General features: G+C 40.2%; 1 protein-coding gene across 2 annotated transcripts in view; it reads right to left on the reverse strand.

Moving 5' to 3' along the window:
- The window catches only part of negr1 (neuronal growth regulator 1), a 152,498-nt gene extending 133,615 nt beyond the window's left edge, over positions 1-18,883 (reverse strand). The window contains exon 1 of one of the 2 annotated variants that reach the window (XM_079642169.1): positions 18,386-18,883. In XM_079642169.1, the coding sequence (XP_079498295.1) occupies positions 18,386-18,558 (173 nt within the window). In that variant the 5' untranslated portion in view covers positions 18,559-18,883. The remainder of the gene's footprint in view (positions 1-18,385) is intronic. The other variant, XM_079642170.1, reaches the window with a different exon arrangement.
- Positions 18,884-19,694: the final 811 nt, after the last annotated feature.

Genomic DNA, 19,694 nt, shown 5'->3' on the forward strand with positions numbered 1-19,694 from the left:
AATTGCCCTTTAGTGATGCCTAGAGCTAGTCTTCAAAGCAGTCAGTTTCAGTGCTGTCTATTGTCATTCCTGGATTTGGCTGGCCACAGTCACTCTCTCCCGCTTTCTCCTTCTGCCAGATAGGGAAAAGGGTTGGATCGAGTCTGGAGCCGGAGTGATGATTGATGACACGCCTCCTCTGGTGCACACTTCCCTGCTGACGCACTGCTACACTTTTCAGCACTAATTGGGCAACCCTGCAAACTCCCCTCCCAGAGTATGTAGGGCCCGGGTCTGAGCAAACCACCCACTCAGAGAAGTGTCTGGCCTACACCGCTCTGATAAAGCACTGCCCACAAGCCTCCAGTGACAGCAACACACCGTGGCCCTGTTTACTGTGTAGTGCACATTTGCCATACACGAGCCATAAAATCTGACAGAAGATAAGAACCTATGAGTATCCTTTTTCTACCTATTTATATCTACATGCAGGAAATGAGGCCCCTTTGCACTCACAGAATACATTATGATATGGACTCCAAACAATGACAAAGCAATGCTATCCAGACAATAGCCACTTGATTTTCCCCATGATTGTGTTTTGGGGCTAAGGTTCTTTCTGGGGCTTACATTGTTTGTTTCTCCTCACTTCATCGAGGGTGAATTACATAACCTATGGGATGCGTATAATGCATTTATGAAGATGGATATTAACTGACACAACTTAGATTAAGTGGCCCCGCTCAAGGACACATCAGCAGTATCCTCGGTGCCTGCGTTTAAACTGACAACCTCAGTATCATTAATCCATTTAGAGCTTGGAGGGTTTCAGCAGAGTAAACAGACGGCCAGTGTCCTTTCAGAGTGTTTGCTAAACAGCACGGCATGTTCAGATCATGAATTCATCCAGAATGTTCTGTAATGCCGGCCCAGGCAATTATTAAGCTTGCAAACCATATGGCAGGGAAGACATCTAATGACAGTGCGCTGTATGTTCACGGGTTTTCAATGAAGGACAAAGGTTCAGCTTATGTTTGGAGAAATTGTCGGTGCGCACTGAGGCATGACTTATCTGTGCAATTGGAGAGCACAAAGGGTATTATGTAAAAAACCTTCCTGAATAAATATACATGATGTGCCTCTAAATCTGATTACAATATCTAAACAAGTGGGGAGAGCCATTACTGTCATGCTGCTCTCAACAAACTCAATCTCTTGCCTGCTTTATCAGCTAAATGTTGTTGTTTTCAGTTTTTAAATCCATTTTCCGTCTCATTTTCTCTCTTGCCCTTTTCTTTCTTCCCATAATTCTCTTCCTTTTATCTGTGCTTTTATCCCAACGTAATTGTTAATGTTTAAGTGTCTCTCGGCCCCCAGACTGTATAATAAGAACCTGTCACTCCCTCAGTGGTGGAGTAAGCTAAACGAAGAAAAAAGGCTTCCACCTATCGAGTTCCAAGAGAATATCAGAAGACTCTCTATTGAGGAGGAGGTGGAGATGATATGGACTGAAGCTTTTGAATTTATTCTACGGCTGGCTTTCGGCTGAGCTTAAAGAGGCACTACTGAGGACGAACTCACAACTTAAGGTAGCTGGCTTGCCTTAGACAGACTTGCTAGTTGATTAGCTGTTTCTAAAACCATTTATGTAAGCTTACAGCGTGAAAAAAATTGTATTGTGCTTTTAATCTCTACAAAGGAATGTCTGCATGAATTATTCATGTGGCTGTAAACAGTATCCACCTTATTTATTAACTGTGAGATAAAAAAAATATATATATATGAGGAATAATTTTGTCAGAAAAGCAGCAGCAGAGTTGAAAAACATGGAAGTGCATATTGGAGCTGATCGCAGAAAGTAAAAATCAATTTGGAGGAACTGGCAAGTGTCCGTCTGAAGTGCTCTGAACATTCCCTCACAGTGAATGTCTCCTTGCTGTCGGATGGAGTACGGTGAAATGTCTGCTTCAGCTGTGCTCAGCAGCAACTTACTATATCTCTATAATGTGTAAAAGCACTACAACTATACTGTATAACAAAAACAGACCAGTCCATACCACCAGCAACAGTATTCGTCTTTTGCACACAAACGCATTCACCTTGAAAACAACATGTTTGTCAGTCAGTCCAGTAGTGCTGGGGGGAAACGATTATTTTGAAAACGATTAATCGGGCGACTATTTCATCGATTAGTCGACTAATCTAAAGATTATTTTTTTGTTGTTCGATTTATAAAAAACATAATGTATCTCAAATAAATACCAAAAAACATTACTTCATTCATGACAACTGCGCACCAGCTTACGTGCAGCCCTGGCCTGGACATTGCTTGGCTCCGTTAGTTGACATACATTGATACTATAAGCTGACTAACGTTAGTCTAATGTTATGTTTGACTCGTAAACGACCACAACATGAGTTAGCTCTCTGTGCAGTTTGTTCGTTCCGGGTTAGTAGCGGCTAGATAGCGGTGTTCTGCAGACGTAAACTAGCTACCATTCCAGCCAACATTAAATGCTGACAAACGTTAACTAACACACAGCTGGCACCGCTAGCTAGGTAGCTAACATTAACTACTAACCAACCAAGCACGAACAAACCGCACGGAGAGCTATAAGATAGTTAGCACTACCGAAGTGCACAGAACTCAAGCTGCACAACACACTAGGGCTGTTCCTATTTATGAATATGCTTTTATTTTGAAGGAGAGATAGCGCTGTTGACAGGAAGTTGTTGTTGCTATGGACAACGTGACTGAGATTAACGGAGTGCTGTGGCGATGCGTCGACGAGGAAATATGTCGTCGACGATATTTTGAAGTCAACGCGTCAACATCGTCGACGCATCGCTACAGCACTACAGTCCAGACTGTTTCATACTGTCGGACAATACTTTGGATATTTTTGTAAACATTTTCCATGTTTTTGTTCATTGCCATGGCAGTTGTAAATACCAATTAACACTGCATCTAAATAAAAAGCTTCTAAAGCCAACAAACTCATCCTGTCAACTAGGGATGCTCCGATCAATCGGCGGCCGATCGATATCGGCCGACACTCACTCTCTGCCGATCGATAGGTGCTCTCTAAAAATGCCGATCGCGAGAGCCGATCGCATGACGTAAAATGACGACGTAAAATACATGAAACTTTTCTCTGTGCGCGGCAAAACAAGCTCGCCAAAATGGCTTCACCAGTCTGGCAGTATTTTAAGCAGTGTCGGAAAATGACAATAAAATATTGGTATGCAACGTGTGTAAAGCAGAAATCCTGCAGCTTCGCCCGCTGTGACGGCCCGGTGAGCGGAGCAAAAAACACACTAAGAGTTAGACCTAACACACTTAGCTATTTTATCTACATCTGGAACAAGCTAAACTAGTTATAAATATATTTATTCTTCACTGTAGGGTCACTCATTACTGGATCAGTGAGCTGCTTGAGATACTGACGGCCTGTCAGGGGAGGGAGAGAGGGGGAGAGAGGAAAAGAGAGTGCTTCGGCTCATTTTTCCCGTGTTATTATCCAATGTTAATGTAAACTTGAATAATGTACTTCATTTGAATGTAATATTTATGTTGGTAGTGAATGAGCCCCATTAACTGAGTTTTAAACATCACTTTAAATGGAAGATCCCCATAGGCCCCGCCCACTCGATCGGATCGGCGATTGGTATCAACCCCAAGTCAGGGTTAGGTCAAAGTTGAACCTTGTGAAATTATATGAAAGTTATATCAGTGCTGAGGACTCCTCACTCTATAAGTAAGAAACTTAATCAGAACAACTTTTCCAACTAAACCTTTGGCAAGAGTATGAAAAGTGCCATGCAAAAACAGATTGTGACGTCACGTTGTGTCGCGTGACTTGAATTTTGAATTGAGCCGTCCCTTATAGATACTATCTCTTTATGTATTAGTGATGGGAATTCCGGATCATTTGGCTCGGCTCACTAAGAAGGGCCGGCTCTTTTGGCTCCTAAACGGCGCTTAATTTTACCACAGTTTACCACGGAGCCGCTGCGAGGCTCCGGCGCTCGCAGTTCACGCGCGTGCTCCACTAGCACCCCCCTCCAAGGCTCGCCGGCAGTACACCTTCCGTCACAGGAACACGCTTTGCTGGCGGCAAAAATAATCCCACCAGATTCCTTTGCCCCTCCAACAGAGGGATGTCCTTGTCCTTTGTCCTTTTCGTAATTTCAAGCGATAAAAACTCGATCTTCTCTCAAATTATTTATTGTTTTGGACGCCCTCGGCTTGAGTTCGGGGCGTTCCAAGCTGAATAAGGGCGTCAAATGACGGCAAGACGCCCCCCTGGCGGAAACGCTGATCTGTACCATCAAATAAATGTTGGCTTGATTCATTTTCTAGCCTCTCTAGATTCTAGAGGGGCTGGAAAATGAATCAAGCCAACATTTATTTCGTAAGCAGTAAGTATCCATGGGTGAAACTGTTTCATAACCACATCCCACCCAAGCCCTGTTATGTTGTGGTACGCTGGTATCAGCAGTAACACAACTAAACAAATAAAGCATTTGGCTGAGATTTTCCCAAAAGTGAGCCAGTACATACCACTGAAAGCATTTCCACATGAACTTGTTGAATGGGCCTGAGGTGACCATGAAAACAAAGATGACAGGATTATCCTCCGCTGGCTTTGAAAACACTACCCATTAGTGACTGCACCGGCAAAAACGAGGGTGAATATTCTGAAATCGAAGTGACACTCACAATGTGCTGAGAGGAAGGCAGCAGGGGTTTTGTGTTGGAATCAAAGAAAGTGCCTGGATTGAGGTTTGTGGAAGAAAGACATGGCCCACACACTTCACTGAAGACAACTGGCTGTTTTAAAGATTGAAGAATGTACTGTTGGAGCTGGAAACTGATTGAATGCCTGAGGGGAGTTTTATTGTGCCACCTTACTGTGTCTCTGCAAAAACAGGGAGATGAAACAGTGTGTGGAAAATCCAACAATTGGCATGCATATTTTAACATGACAGAGGTAACGTAGCCACATACACTGTATTATCAACAAATGCATTTCATTTGCCTGGATGCTCATTAAATTGGAGCTGTAATCTCTCTTTTCAACATGCTGACTGTATCATTTAGGAAGAAAACCACAGCTCGACATCAATACAGAGAACCTAGTTAAGGTAATTAAATGTTGTTCTGTAAAGCTTGCAAGTAAGTTTGATGAAGTTAAAAATAAAACGTAAAAGATCTCGAGAGAATTGCTATCTTTTTTCTTGGTCCAAAAGCTTTTGAATTATTAGCATAGCTTTTAATGCTGCCAGGCTCATACTCTGTGGGTATGAAACTCCAGTAGAGGAGCATTCTGCTACTAAGAAACTTGTCTACAGCCCTGAATAACTGGCTGGGTCTCTATGTATGCAAGATCATAATCATTATTGATTATTAAGAGGATTATTTTCCTGAATAATCAATGTAATCTTTAATGTACAAAATGTCCAGAAAAAGTGTTTGTTATTAACAATAAATACAAATGAAAAGAAAAAATATTTCCAATCTGTCTGACAAACAGTTCACAACCCAGAGATATTAAATGTCCACTAAGGTAAAACTGGAAAAAATGGGGACAAATTAATGTTCGTCATTGTTTCTTGGAGAATAAATCATTACAGATTAGTCATTAAATCAAATATATACATTTCTGTTAATCCACCAATCAATACTTATAATTGACTATAACTGTTTTATCTCAACACAATCAGACAATACATTATGATGTAGGCACATACTTGTTTTGGAGTATAAATATTGCATTACCCCAGGGTTGGATGGTTCAGTGGAGAGACACAAATAGTGATACCCAAAGTCATTGTAGCAGAAAAATCATTATTTAATTAATTAGGTTCCTGTCATATTTAAATATGGATAATTGGACTATAAGTGAAAAAGCTGTAGGATTTTGGTATCATTCTTTATTTCCTCAAAAAGTGTTATTTATGTGTCGAAACGAAGCCCCCACTTACCCTTATCAATGGGGGAAACACTAAAGTACTAGCCAAAGCCTTTTGCACATTTCTGGTAATGCAAACTTGACCTTTTCTGCAAGTGCTTCACAATGGAAGCTTTTTACAGGTCAACAATGTGAGGGTTTTATTGTGAAGCAGCTACAAATACCTCCAGCCTTTGAGGCTGACACAGTGAGCTCCTATCATCGAAAGGTGCGAGCAACACAAGAATACTTCAATGTGGACAAACATCCAACCTCGAGCATGATGGTAGTACCTTTTACCGGGCAGTTTACTGTGCCAATTAGGGCTGTACCCGAATATTCGACTATTTGAATATTCGTTCGTTGGCCAACTATTCGGGTTTCAATTTCATTATTCGGATATTCGTTTTTTGTCAAAAATAATAATATTTTTTCCCATCAATAAAGGCGAATTGCCATATTCTTATACTATATTTATTAGGGCCGGGACTCAATTAAAAAAATTAATCTAATTAATTAGAGGCTTTGTAATTAATTAATCGAAATGAATCGCATTTTTAATCACATATAAATATTTGACCTGAGAACAGTGAGAAGCAATTTTTTTCACATGGATCATTATACCATTGAATAATGACTGAATACTTAAGCTTAAGCAACAAAACATTGTTTATTTTTTTCAAGGTGGTACTTAACCAAGACCAACAGAAAAGTGCAATTTTTGCCATAAAGTGTAGCAATAGCATATTTAGGAATATAGTACATTTCAAAGATTCAGGTAGCCTATAGGTAGGTAGACCTTCTGTAAACTATAACACTTTGTTTTTTAAGTAAAACACAATACTTTCAAGTACATTCAGAACATTGGAAACCCTGACTATTAGAAAACATCTCTCTGTTGCTTCAGAGGCCATAACAGACTTTGTTGATTTACCAACAGTTGATTTAAAAAATCTAATCAATTTCAGTCCAACTCTCTCAATAACCTTGGCCAAAACAATAAACAGTTCAACATAAAGTGCCAGTTGCACCAACAACGTAATAAATAGTTCAACATAAAGTGTACCAATTTAAAATAAAATAAAAAAAGTGCCAGTGATTGACCTCAATCCCTCCTATTCTTCCAATATCCTGATGAAAAATAAAATCTCTCTGTTGCATAGGCCACTGTTTGATCAACGCGAATTGGGTGTGGGTCCTTGTACTCCGAGTCGGGCTAACATCCACGCTAGCTGCTATATGTTTTGCATTGAGGTGATACTTGAGGCTTGATGTGCTGCGGTGATATGCGAATTCCTTTTTGCATAATTTGCAAACAACCGTGCTCTTATTGACACTTCCATCCGTCCGTTTTTTTAAAACAAAATGTCCCATCCACAGGACCAACCAAAGCGTTCATGTTTGACTATTGTTCACTGTGGTTTGTTGTTGTCTGAAGTCATGAACGTTAGTTGGTGCTCCAGTATAATCGGTACCCCTGAAACTCATCCAGTGAGAAACGTTCCGCGGTGCAAAAATAAGTGCGATTAAAATGCGTTCATTTTTTTAACGCGTTCATTTTTGTGTAATTAATTCATCTTAATTAACGTGTTAAAGTCCCGGCCCTAATATTTATACTTTTGAATTGCACTGTTAAAATGCGGAAATATATACAATCTCAGCCTGTGCTCCTGACATCGCGTTCACTCACGAACGCAAACGGCACGCTTCACCTCGCTTCACCTCGTTTCACACACCTGAACAAAAAATGCCGAAGATTTCAACTGTGTGGGACCATTTTAAATTGGACGACGATAAGAAGAAGGCAGTGTGCCAAATATGCGACAAGAAACTGGCCTACCACGGTGGCACAACAACTCTGAAAAGTCACCTGGATGCTGTAAGTAGTAGCCTAGCTTACCTTAGCTGTTGTCAAGTTGCCATGATGAAGCTGCTTTATGCGCAGTTTAAACGGTAACCTTACACATGATAAAAACGTGCACTTACTTTGCTTGGAAAATAATTGCAAGCAAGCAACCGAATTGTTTTTTTATATTAGTTTTTCAATTTTATCCGAATAGTGAAAATAATAGGAGTAATGTGGGAACATCTGGGACTAAGGCAATTATTGGCATACAGTTCGTTCATTTATTTTTTGTTCTTCATTTATTTAAATACTGTTTACTGTATCGGTAACCAGTATTAAACTGTTAGGCCTACTATTACGGCTATGTTATTAAAAGTATTTTTTGTTATATAACAGAAATATCTGTTTTGTATCTTCAGGTTGTAAAACGTTATAGACGGAAATTGGAACCAGATTTGGTCCCCGGGCGCTGTACTGCGGCTGGGTTAAATGCAGAGGACACATTTAGTTTTAATGTATGCGAGTACTGAGACAATACATAAATATAAATCGTAATAGTATGCTCTTTCTGCGCTTCTGCTTAACAGCGTGTTGTCAGGTGTCTCGGATTCGGAGCGTGTTATGAAACCTTTTGGGAAAAAAATGGGTATTACAATTTTAAAAAATCTCTCCGCACCAAATATTCAAATATTCGCTGCTGATTACTGCCGAATATCCGGAGCCCGAAAAATTGTATTCGGGACAGCCTTAGTGCCAATATCATGGAATTTGATCATAGTAAGGTTTACTGCACTCCTTGTTCATACTTAAACGAAATAGGTCAGGGTAAAGATATACTGTTTTAAACAGGCACTGAATGTCGACTGTATGAAATAATGAGAAAGACCTAAAGTACCATTGGTACCAGCTGGTGTCTCAAATTAGATAATTGATCAGTTAAAGGTCCCCTATTATACTGTTTTTCATCAATATATTATAGTTCTCAGATATATACAAAACATGTCTCTGAAGTGTTTGGCTCGAAATACCAAACACATCCTGCATTGTAGCATCCCATAATCCCCTCTGTTTCAGCCCTGTTTCAAAAGTGCTGATTCTCTGTCTGTTACTTTAGATAAAAATAAGGTGCCTCTCCCCACGCCCCTGTGAGAGATACTTGGTTAAAAATAACACATTAGGCGCTTTTAAACCGGAGTACTTTTCCCAGGAATAGTTCTGATAGTTCCTGTCATTTTGCATTCACACCAAAAATATCTTTTTTTTGTTTTGTTTTTGTTGTTTGCGGCCTGCCAGTAAACCCAAAGCAGAAGAAGTGACGTCAGCGGCTCCCTCAGGGAATTATTCCGGTGTGAACGTGATTTACTAGATGGTTCCAGGAAATAACAGTTCCGGGGAAAAGTTATTGGTGTGAAAGCGCCTAATGGTGCTCTAGGAAGAGACTCAGGTGGTAAGGTGGGCAGGGGTTACCTTGGTTGGTTATTGGCTAATGGTTACACAAGCCAAAAAATCGTTATGACATCATGAAGTGGCCAAAATCTGATCGGCTCATTTTCAGACAGGTTTTTATATAAATGGATCAGGACAAAAAGTGAGGGAATATTTTTTCCTGAAACTTGAAACTCTTTACACAGAGGGGACACATGTTTATGTATAAAATACATGAAAAAGTGGATTTTGCATAATAGGTCCCCTTTAAGGACTAATATTTGACTTCACTTGATTTTCATATCTCTGATTTATTGGGACCCCTTTGTTGAAGCACCGTTGACTGCTTGATATAACAGAAGAGAACATGGCTAAGCTAACATGCTTTATACAGACCAAAGCCACGACCAAGTCTCTAGGTATTTACAGAGGATATCGGAAAGCTCATTCAATTAAAGGTAGTAACTGATCACACCTACATTTGCTTGGCTGCAGTACTTTTCTTTATATGCAATAAAATAACAGAGAAAGAGTTAGCAAGGTAAAAAGAAGGTGAAACAGAGGGAGGGAAAGGAAGAGACGCAGCGAGGGAAGTTGAGAGATCAAAGTCCCATTATGAAGAGCGAACCCCCCCCCTCGCGTCTAAAATTAGAATCTTAATGAGTGGCAGTCTCACAGATCATTTGATGAATTCACTGTTTAACATTAGCACAGATTTAGTCAATCCTCATGCCATGGTGTGGTTGGGACAAAGCCTGACAGCCTATTAATGTAAATGTATTTCGTCAATCTTTTTTCAAGAGCTTTACAGTCTATTGTAGCCAGAAAATAAAATATGTTTCACTCAAAAATAACGGAATACTTTCAGAGAGGTCTGTTTAACCCCATTTTAAGTACTTATAACCAAACATGCTATTAAAAAATGAATGTTTGGGACCTTTTCCATGCCATAGGGGAAAAACCTTTGCATTAATCTACCGGAGATGCCCACATCACGTCTTTTGCCAGTGCTTTACCTAATAGCCAAGGCTTCATTCATAATGTTAAGATTCAAATTATTATTATTAATAACTTACAGACACATAGCGTGCAATCTTCCACATACTTTCATGCTATCTGTCATATGCAAAGGGACACACGATACATTCAAGGCTTCATTTTATAATCTGAATAGGGAAGCTTAGAAGCATTGAAAAAGACAAATATTGTTAGCCTTCATAAAATCATGGTCATACTCTAGTGCAGTGATTCTCAAATGGGGGTACGCGGACCCCTAGGGGTACGTTGGGGTACTGCAGGGGGTACGTGAGATTTAAAATGTAAAAAATAAAAAGTTTCATAAAAAAAAATTACCATGCATGATTACAAAAAGAATCTTAGTACAATAAGTGAAATAGAAAACACAATTTTATATAAAATATTTCTAGAATGTCAAATATGTGTATTGTATATTATAGTTTTATAGTTTTTCATAATATATCATTTTGTTAATTGGTTTGTTAAACATATATATTACTTCAATTGAAAAACTCGACGGAAAAGTCGTTATGTATATGTTCTTTTTTTTCATGCACAAAGATAAAAAAATCCTTAGTTTGTTGTAATTCATGCATGAAGGAGTTAATAAATCACACACTGATGGAACATCACTATATTGGAATTATGTTTATAGGCTTTTTCTATCAAAAATGTTCGGGGTCGGTCAGGGGGTACTCGGCTGAGAAAATGTTTCAAAGGGGGTACACTACTGAAAAAAGTTTGAGAAGCACTGCTCTAGTTTACTGTCTTTTTCTTTTCACTCTCTCCTGCCAGCTTATCAAACTCACCCTGCGTTGCTATGATGCTTCTTCTAGTGTCTTATTTTAGTTTGTAACTTGATTCCCTGGCTGGGTATTTTTATCCTGTTAACATTTAAGATGGCGTAGGTTACATCTTTGTCACACACTTTGTAAAAGTGCCACAAGGAAAGTTGCCCACAATCTCTCAATTCAATGTTTATACTGAATTTAGCCAGGTCCAATTGGCTGACGATCAATCATGGCATTTGTAACAGCAGGCATTCAATACTTCCATTTGTCATGGCCCCCCCTCCTCAACAACAACATTAAATAAAAACTTTTCAGTACATATGCTTTAGTAAACCAGCAGTACTGCAACATCATGTAAACAAATTAGGCCTATACTTACTGGGCATACATTCCTTACAGTATTAATGATGTATTTCAGAAATGAGCAAGACACGTTGGCTACCTTACCTCCTGACCCCAATGGGAACAATGGTAGCCGTATTCTCACGGATATTGATTTGCTCCAATGCTTCTTTCTCCATTTACTAATAATTACAGATGCACACTGTCCAATTACTCGGCTCCAACAAACATTTACAGCAGTCTGAAATCCACACACCCATTATGCAGATGACAGAGAGAGAGAGAGAGAGAGAGAGAGAGAGAGAGAGAGAGAGAGAGAGAGAGAGCAAAAACAAAACCCAAAGCCTGCTCAGGGCGACTCCAATTAAAATTCTTTAGCCATGCCAACATAGAGCCAATGAATTATGACAATATGTATCTACATTGGCTGCTGGAGTTTCCAGCTATTGTGGAAGGTGACAATGAGTGAGCTAACTGAAGTGTTACGAAAAATACTGTCAATACTTCTTTCTTAATTTTGGATAATTTCCTTAAGTGACTGTTGAAATGTAATTATAAAGATGTATTTGTATTGAAACATGTGACACTCATTGGAGAAACTGATACGTTTTAATCAGACGAACTACAGAAACCAGAAGTTATGGAAATTCTTCTAGTCTTTAAGAATGCCACATACACGTTATCTCATTCAGTATAATAGCATGCGTTCCGCCTTTACTGTTCCAACTCTGAAATGGTGGTTCCAGAGGGAGATGCATGTTTCTACTGTTAACCTAAGATACAACGCTAATGTTGAATTCCATTAAAGGACGAGAGAATACCCTCTACAAGAGCTGAAATCCCTCTGGACTGTTTTAGCTCAACGAAGGGCATCGCTAAGACAACCGCGTGTCAACACTTCTGATGTATTACTCCATTGGGATCAAACTAATGTTTACCTTTTGTCCCTCCAGCTTCAGACCATGCTCACACATAAAGATCTTACATTGAAGATAATGACATCAATCACTCCATCCTAGGGGGAAAACTCCCATGATGATGATTCAGTCTCACTTCCAAAACCAACACTCATTGGAAATAGGCTTATAGCATTCAGAAACACATCGTCTTGGTGAGATATGTATGGTCAATCAAGAATGCATGACATATTCACTTTCTACATTGGACTAAACAGAGCTGAAGATATGATGATGCCTCCTGCAGTGGTTTCACGTTTCCCAGTTGCTTACTAAAGGTTAAGGTGTTTCTCATGCTCAGCATACCAAGTACAGCGCACCACCCGTACGCCTCCACTCTTTGTTTCAAAGTTTCAACATCACACAGGCTTCAAACAGTGATGTCAGCAGGTTTTGATTATAACCTGCTGACATGAGAGGCATAATAAGACTTGCTGGTATATAAGCAGGCTCAATTTAGGAGGCCCAGATGAGATTATGCAATGTTGTCAGAGTAGCACAACTAATTATCATGAAACACAAGGAGATGCTAACTGATTGATTAAGGATTGTAATTGAAGGGGCTCTGAGGAATCGTTGCAGCTCTCTGTGATGAGAGACAGGAAGCGTTGGCATATGATTTAGAACAGAAAAGGCTGTACACTGTTCAACACAGAAACAGGTTTATTTCTAGTGTACCATATTGAAAATCAATGCAGTCGACAATCTGCCTAAGTAGTCTGTTAAAAACTCCGAACACTTAAAGCGCTTGACTTTCACACTGATGCACAAATAATACGCGACCAAATCACAGCCAAATGCAGCATTTAAATAGCAACTTGTTTCCAAGACAAACTTCTTTTGATGTATAATAAGTACACGTCTCACCAACAGACATGTTTGATAGAAAAAAGTTCTGTTTCAACCTCACTTTAAAATTGGCCAAAAGATAACCTGTTATTGCCTCTCAAGTCATTCTCTGTCAAGTTTAATTGTGAGGCTTATAGCTTTTTCACAACACACAAAAACACTCCTCTGAGATTTTTCTGTAGAATTATTGCAATCACGTAGAAGCTCACAGCTGGATACGGGTAAAAGCTCATTTTTCCACCCTAAATCATTTTCCCTATCCCCTGTAATTGTAGTGATTATAAGAATATTAGAAAGACGCTTTAAAACCTAGCATAGCATCTATTGCACTTGAAATATTTTCCTTAGGAAAGCATTTCCTTTTAGGCTACAATTCACCGGGGCACTCAATCACTTTAGTCCTAATTGAAATATACTAGAAATAGAAATGCTATATTTTTGAAAAGTACAATAGATTGACTTGAATATAAATCGAATTCATTGAGATGGTTTACAGAGGGTTTTAGAGTTTCATTTGGCTTTCATCATATGTTGGCACCCAAACACAGTTACAACTAAGGGCGACTGTGGCTGTGAGGGAGTGTGGTCGTCTTTCAACCAGAAGGTTGTGGGTTCGATCCCAGCCCATGCATTCAACATGTCGATGTATCCTTGGGCGAGATACTTAACCCTGAGTTGCTCCCGATGGCATGGCCAACGGTGTGTGAATGTGTGTGAATGTTAGGTCCTAGAGTAAGGTACACTGCTCTGTATGAATGGGTGTGAATGGGTGAATGACATGTAGTATGTAAAGCGCTTTGAGGGGTCTTAAAGACTGGATAAAGCGCTATATAAGTACAGTCCATTTACCATTTACAACACGTGGCGGTAAATAATGGGGGTTATCTTAAAAAACTCTATCATCTTCCTAAAATGTGTTAATTAGGAAGCAAGAATAAAGTAATCTAGAGAATTGGTTTGGATTTTCTGTATACAGTTTTTAGGTTTTAAATGAGATGAGTGAACCACACCATATGGCTCATTTTCATCCAAAGAGCATTTGATTTATTTCATGAAAGTGTCCTTCTGTTTCTTGACAAAAAAAGAAAAAAGGCCACACATATTTGAGATTAATTCTGGTCTTATTTGAGGGATAAGGCTCATTTCAGAAACAAACCATTCAAAACAATTCAGCCATCTCTGACTTTCAAGTGGATGCTGCTGCGGAGGTTAACTGGAGGTCTTAAGGAGGAGGCAGCCGCTATGAAAGACTTCTCAGCCGCTGATCTGGCTCGTCACCTTATTGGCTTATTTCCAGCTGTACTGAAGAACATCAATTGAAGATGGATGCCAGAGTAATGAATCTGATTAATACTTTAGTATATCCAGCTTCCCTTGGGCAACAGGGCACAGACCCACAGCGGTAGCAATACGCCTGCTTTCTTGTGTTTCAAAGAAAAGGTCAGATTTATTTTACATAAAAAAGCATGAGTTTCTCAATGTTTATTGTATCTGTGCCTGAGTGACTTAATCTGGGAGCCCCTCCCCCATGCCCATTGTTTTGCATCATGATACCATCTATTCACTCTCCAGAAATGAGGTCATATTACTTGCCCAGCACTTGATCCTTGAGATGTCTGGACCCTGATGAGCATAAGACTGTGCAACAATGCAAAGAAACAAAGCAACATTGTGCTGACAGAAACATTGATCGCATTTAACATGTTGAAGAAGAAGATGAAGAAGCCTATTTAGAACTGGCTGTGGCCTAATTAAAAAATGCAAAAAATGCAGAGGGAGCCTGGCAGCCATGGTTATGGTCTGTGTTAAGGGTATAGTCAACAATTATTTCTTCATATTGTGTCCCGTGGAGTTTTAAGGCTTGATATATTTCTCTTATACCAGCCTCTTCGTTGGGGGAGGGGGGGGGGGGGGGGGGGACACACCACACAACAAGCCATTTAAACTGGATGTTGTCTCTGGCTCAAGTGCTTATAGAAAATGTCAAGACCTTTCAAAGCCATAATAGTGAAACAGTTGAGGAAAATGATACATGGCAGTGTTTTTTATGTGCTGGATAAGGCAAAAAAAAAGGATCTCGAGTACAATCATGTACAGCCAGAAAAGATTTTCATCAACTGGTCTGTTGACATGAGGCAATGATTTTAGATTTATACGAATACCAGACTTTCAAACTAGTGACAGGTCAATTTTGCACCATTACAGAGACTAGGGCCCGTGGTGCAGGCCTTATTCTACGGCTGTGGGCCAACTGTCAAACTAAATGACGAAAATAAGCTCGGATCATTGTTTTATTCTTGCCGTGTACAGCCTTGCTCCTATTTATTTCCCTGGTTCCTATTTTCTGCCTTTGAAAAATATAAAATGTCACTTTTAAAGAACAATCAGTTTACCTTTTGTCTAGCTCTCGCACCACACATAATTCATTTGGAAAACATAGAATACCAGGATAAAAAGACAAACATACTTTAAGAATAATACTGCAAATGGCATCTGTATGATAGCAGCAAATGCATAAGATTTAAATCTGCCCGGACTACATTTCTAGACACTAGCTCTTTGCTGTTGATTACAGCTGTTTATTCATGTGGAAGAGGCTGCCACTGATACCGTGTGTTTCCTGACAGCATGGGGAACTGTCTTTTCATCTGGCTGTCCCCCTCAAATTCATAGCCAGATGAGACATTTACTGGGAAGAGTCGAGGTTCGTTCAACTGAATCCAAATGACATGAAAACAGCTGAAGGATGTGGGGAGAAAGGAATGTGTGGCTCATCTAAAACAATGGGGTCTCTATGGAAGCTCATAGCTTTCATGCATGTAAAAGAATAGAGCATGCGTGCATAACATGAATGCACTGACGTAAAACATTGTAGAAGGAGCAGCCGGATTCATCTCAAATACAAGGTCAATCGTTAGAGGCTGAATGGCTTAGCTTTAAACTAATCAGAAAAGATAAAAAGGGTAAGGATGCACATGCGTACCATTACTCATTTTCAAGAAGTTCAAATCATTTAATTGATGTGGACCCACTGTCCAACATGAATCAGGGCAGCAGTAATGTGGCGCTAAGAATTAAAGAGGTGGGGGAAATGAACATATGACAGCGGACGCACCTCACGGGAGCTACTCCATAATCCAGAGGCAGTGACTAATTGCATGCTTCTGGGTTTGTCAGTATTTGAAAGTGCTCACATTTTTTAGCCAGAAATCAGCTAAGGGCCACAGTAAAATTGCCTTCTAATAGTCCGAGGTCTCAAAAAAATGCAACAAACAAGCACTGTTTTCTGCACAACATTGCTAAAAGAAATAATTCATGCTTTGATGCCCGTCTCTAAAGACCAGGGGGGGAAAATAAATAAGGAAGAAAAGACTAAGCCATGATTCCTCGTGGTATGAGAACATGACTGAAACAAGACACAGTAGGCCTTTATTATCACTTTGGTGATGACAGTGTTTTGAAACTGGATGCAATCTCAAGAGGCAAGGAGAACAGTTTAAGAGATTTGCAATCTCTATAAGGTCAACAGGTGCGGGCTCAGCAAAGTGATAACTTCACAGTGGAGACGTTCACGTGAATGAGAAAAGGCCAATGACTGGTTATAGCGAGTGCTGCTGAATAACCATTAATTAGTCGTAAGAACCTGGTAATGGATGCATCTTGAACATGTTTTCCCTATCCATTTCCTAGAAGGCATGAACTGAGGCGATGACCCGCTTGTGGAGTGTTTCCTTATTCAAGGGGTGGGAGGCAACTTGTTTATTGAGCTGATTCATAGCCCAGGGATAATCTTTGGTCCAATAAACCATAGGGATTCAGGCAAAGCTTCTGCTACTGATCACAGCCGACACAGATTGACACCAGGGAATTAGACGCCCTCTCTTAAGAGACAGTCAGAGCAGAGGTGTAAGTCTCTTTGATGCGACGGCCCTTTAGGCATGGTTAGAAACATGTTAAAAATAGTGAGCGCCCCTTAGCTGTTGCCAAGGTAATTCTGTGATGATAAGTAGCAACACATTTAAACCACCCTCATAGTAAGACACTTATCTCTATACAGCCACTTATGATGACCTTATGCCACAGAACCAATTCAGCTCTTCAGTAATCAAGTATGAGACAACAATGACTAAAAGCCAAGCTGAGTGGAACTTTAGACGGTTAGCTGCTCTGTATTCAGGGCCACACTGAGCATCTCTCAGTCAACATCCACACAATTCATATTGAAATGGGGCAGGCCTGCCTCCTCAGCCTTTTCTGAGAGCCATCACAGCGGATATTTGATATTGGTAGAACAAGATATTATCACATAGCTTTTCAAAGATTTGCATTTTTTTTCCTGTGTTTAGTGTAGAGTTATGATTTCTCTGAATAACTGAAATATACTACACTGATGTGTTTTCCTAGTATTAATGGTATTGATACATTCGCATTGAAAGTACTGTAAACTATTTTGACATTGTTGGTGATGTGCTAGGAATAAAATGTGCAAAAACTCCCAAAGTGCACTAGTCCACGCCCATGCCCAGTCAGTGTGTGTATTAAGAGGCAGCTCTATCTGGCAACGTAGCATACGTGATGGAGGGAAGATGGGTGAAAATGGGGGAGGATAGGGGAGGATGGGGGAGAGAGCGCGTCATTGTCATAACTCGATTCTGATAAACAGCCACAACAAACACACTCTTCAGCCTCTTTTTAAACTGCGACATCACACTCTACACTACATTTTGCAAAACTGTCAGGACGGCACTAAATAAATAGTTCTGTTTTCGATGTTCAGCTCCTGAAAATGTGGGAACGACTATCATGTAAGAAGCGATATGCAATGTTGGGCTGTTAATTTGGTTAATTCAGGCGACATGTTCCCACCTGCAAGAGGTTATAGAATCAAACGCACACCTAATAACACAACAACGCTGGTAGCTCATGTGCACAGAGGGAAAGTATGTTAGAAAACTTTGCCGTTGCACCTGCCTCTGCACAGGAGCGGCGTCCTGCGTAGCACTGACCGACCCCCAGTCAAGCGAAAACAAGGACGGAATGGAGGGAAATGGCCTATTGTGTGTTTATCGCAGGCGCTGTGCGAACACCCCGTTTAAAAGTAGTTAAGAGACATGTTTAAAACGATTAACTGGTGATAAGGAGCGTGTGCGGGTGAGAGCTTTAGAGAGCCCCCGACAGAGAGTGAATGTGAGAGGGAGAAAGTGAAGTTGTGTTCGCTTGTTTTACCTCAGAAGAGCCGTGTCGCCTTGTCTGCTGACCACACTTTCCACCGAGTAGGGATAGTCCACAGTTTGTCCAGCGGGCAAACAGGACGGCAGAAAGCAGCACAAGCTGAGTATTATCGCAGTTAGCCACTGACCAGAGACACAAGCATCCTGCACCGCAAACATTATGTCCATGACAACTGTGTTGTGTTGCCGCTTTTCCCCCCAAGTCTTCTTGTCTCGATTAAGCAAGGAGTTCAAAAAAAGAAACGTCGTTTTTATTTCCACACTTTTCCTCCTCGGAGCCCCGTAAAGAAATGGTCCGCCGTACAGTTTCCCAGGTTTGTTTTGCTGGATGTGGAGCCCACTGTGCGGGGAAGTGTACTCTCCAGTGGCTTGCACACCATCTAGTGAGGAAACGCGATGTAAAATGGGAGCAGACCTAGAAGCAGACAACCCCCAGGCTCTGATCCTGTTGCCATGCGGCCGTTTCCCGGGCAACCCGTTCCCAGTGGCTTGGTGATGGAGCAGTTAAAACGAGTAGGTATTGATACAATCCAGGAGCAATTAAAGATATCGACTGGAGAAACACCCCCTATTTATTCCCCATAAGAAAATTAACAATCTGATCATTTGCTGGAAATGGAGCTAACTGATGGTGACGCAGGTGCATCCCATAGGAATACTATGGGAAATACATTATATCACAGAAAATACTCAAATGTGGATCATTTGATATCATCATTTATAGCCCGCGAGTGTAAAAGTGCAATTTAAATTTAAATGCGGTGCATACAACAGGAATAATCTGGAAAATACATTATATCACAGGAAATATATAGTGAAATGTGCACCATGTTGTTATGTCATCATGTGTGGCCCACGAGAGTAAGGGCAATTTTAAATACAATTTAAATAAATAAAATATCCTGCAATACAATTAAAACAATATTACAAGCCCCTTTTGGGAGATGTTGAGAATATTAGAGTGATATTTCATTTAGCTGGGAGAACTGCAACTGTGACTGTATTCACACACAGAGAGAGACACAGGGGACATACAAAATGTGTTTTAGAGCAGTAGCCCTGTGTATCATGCTGCTCTAAGCCTTTTGACTTAGCCTACATAATACTTGTAGATACAGACTGTACAGCCGTAGCCATGGAAATGACATACATTTGTCAGAGGTGACATGTTGGCATTGCTCACATTACATTACACAACTTCCCTGTGGATCTTTCACAGAATAGTAACAGAAGACTAGATAAAAGCAGTTAGCTTTTGTCACTACTTCAGAGAGCATGTGCTTAAAATTGACTCAGTTAAAGAT

Source organism: Notothenia rossii (assembly GCF_949606895.1).
Source record: "Notothenia rossii genome assembly, chromosome: 1".
NCBI classification, from domain to species: Eukaryota; Metazoa; Chordata; class Actinopteri; order Perciformes; family Nototheniidae; genus Notothenia; species Notothenia rossii.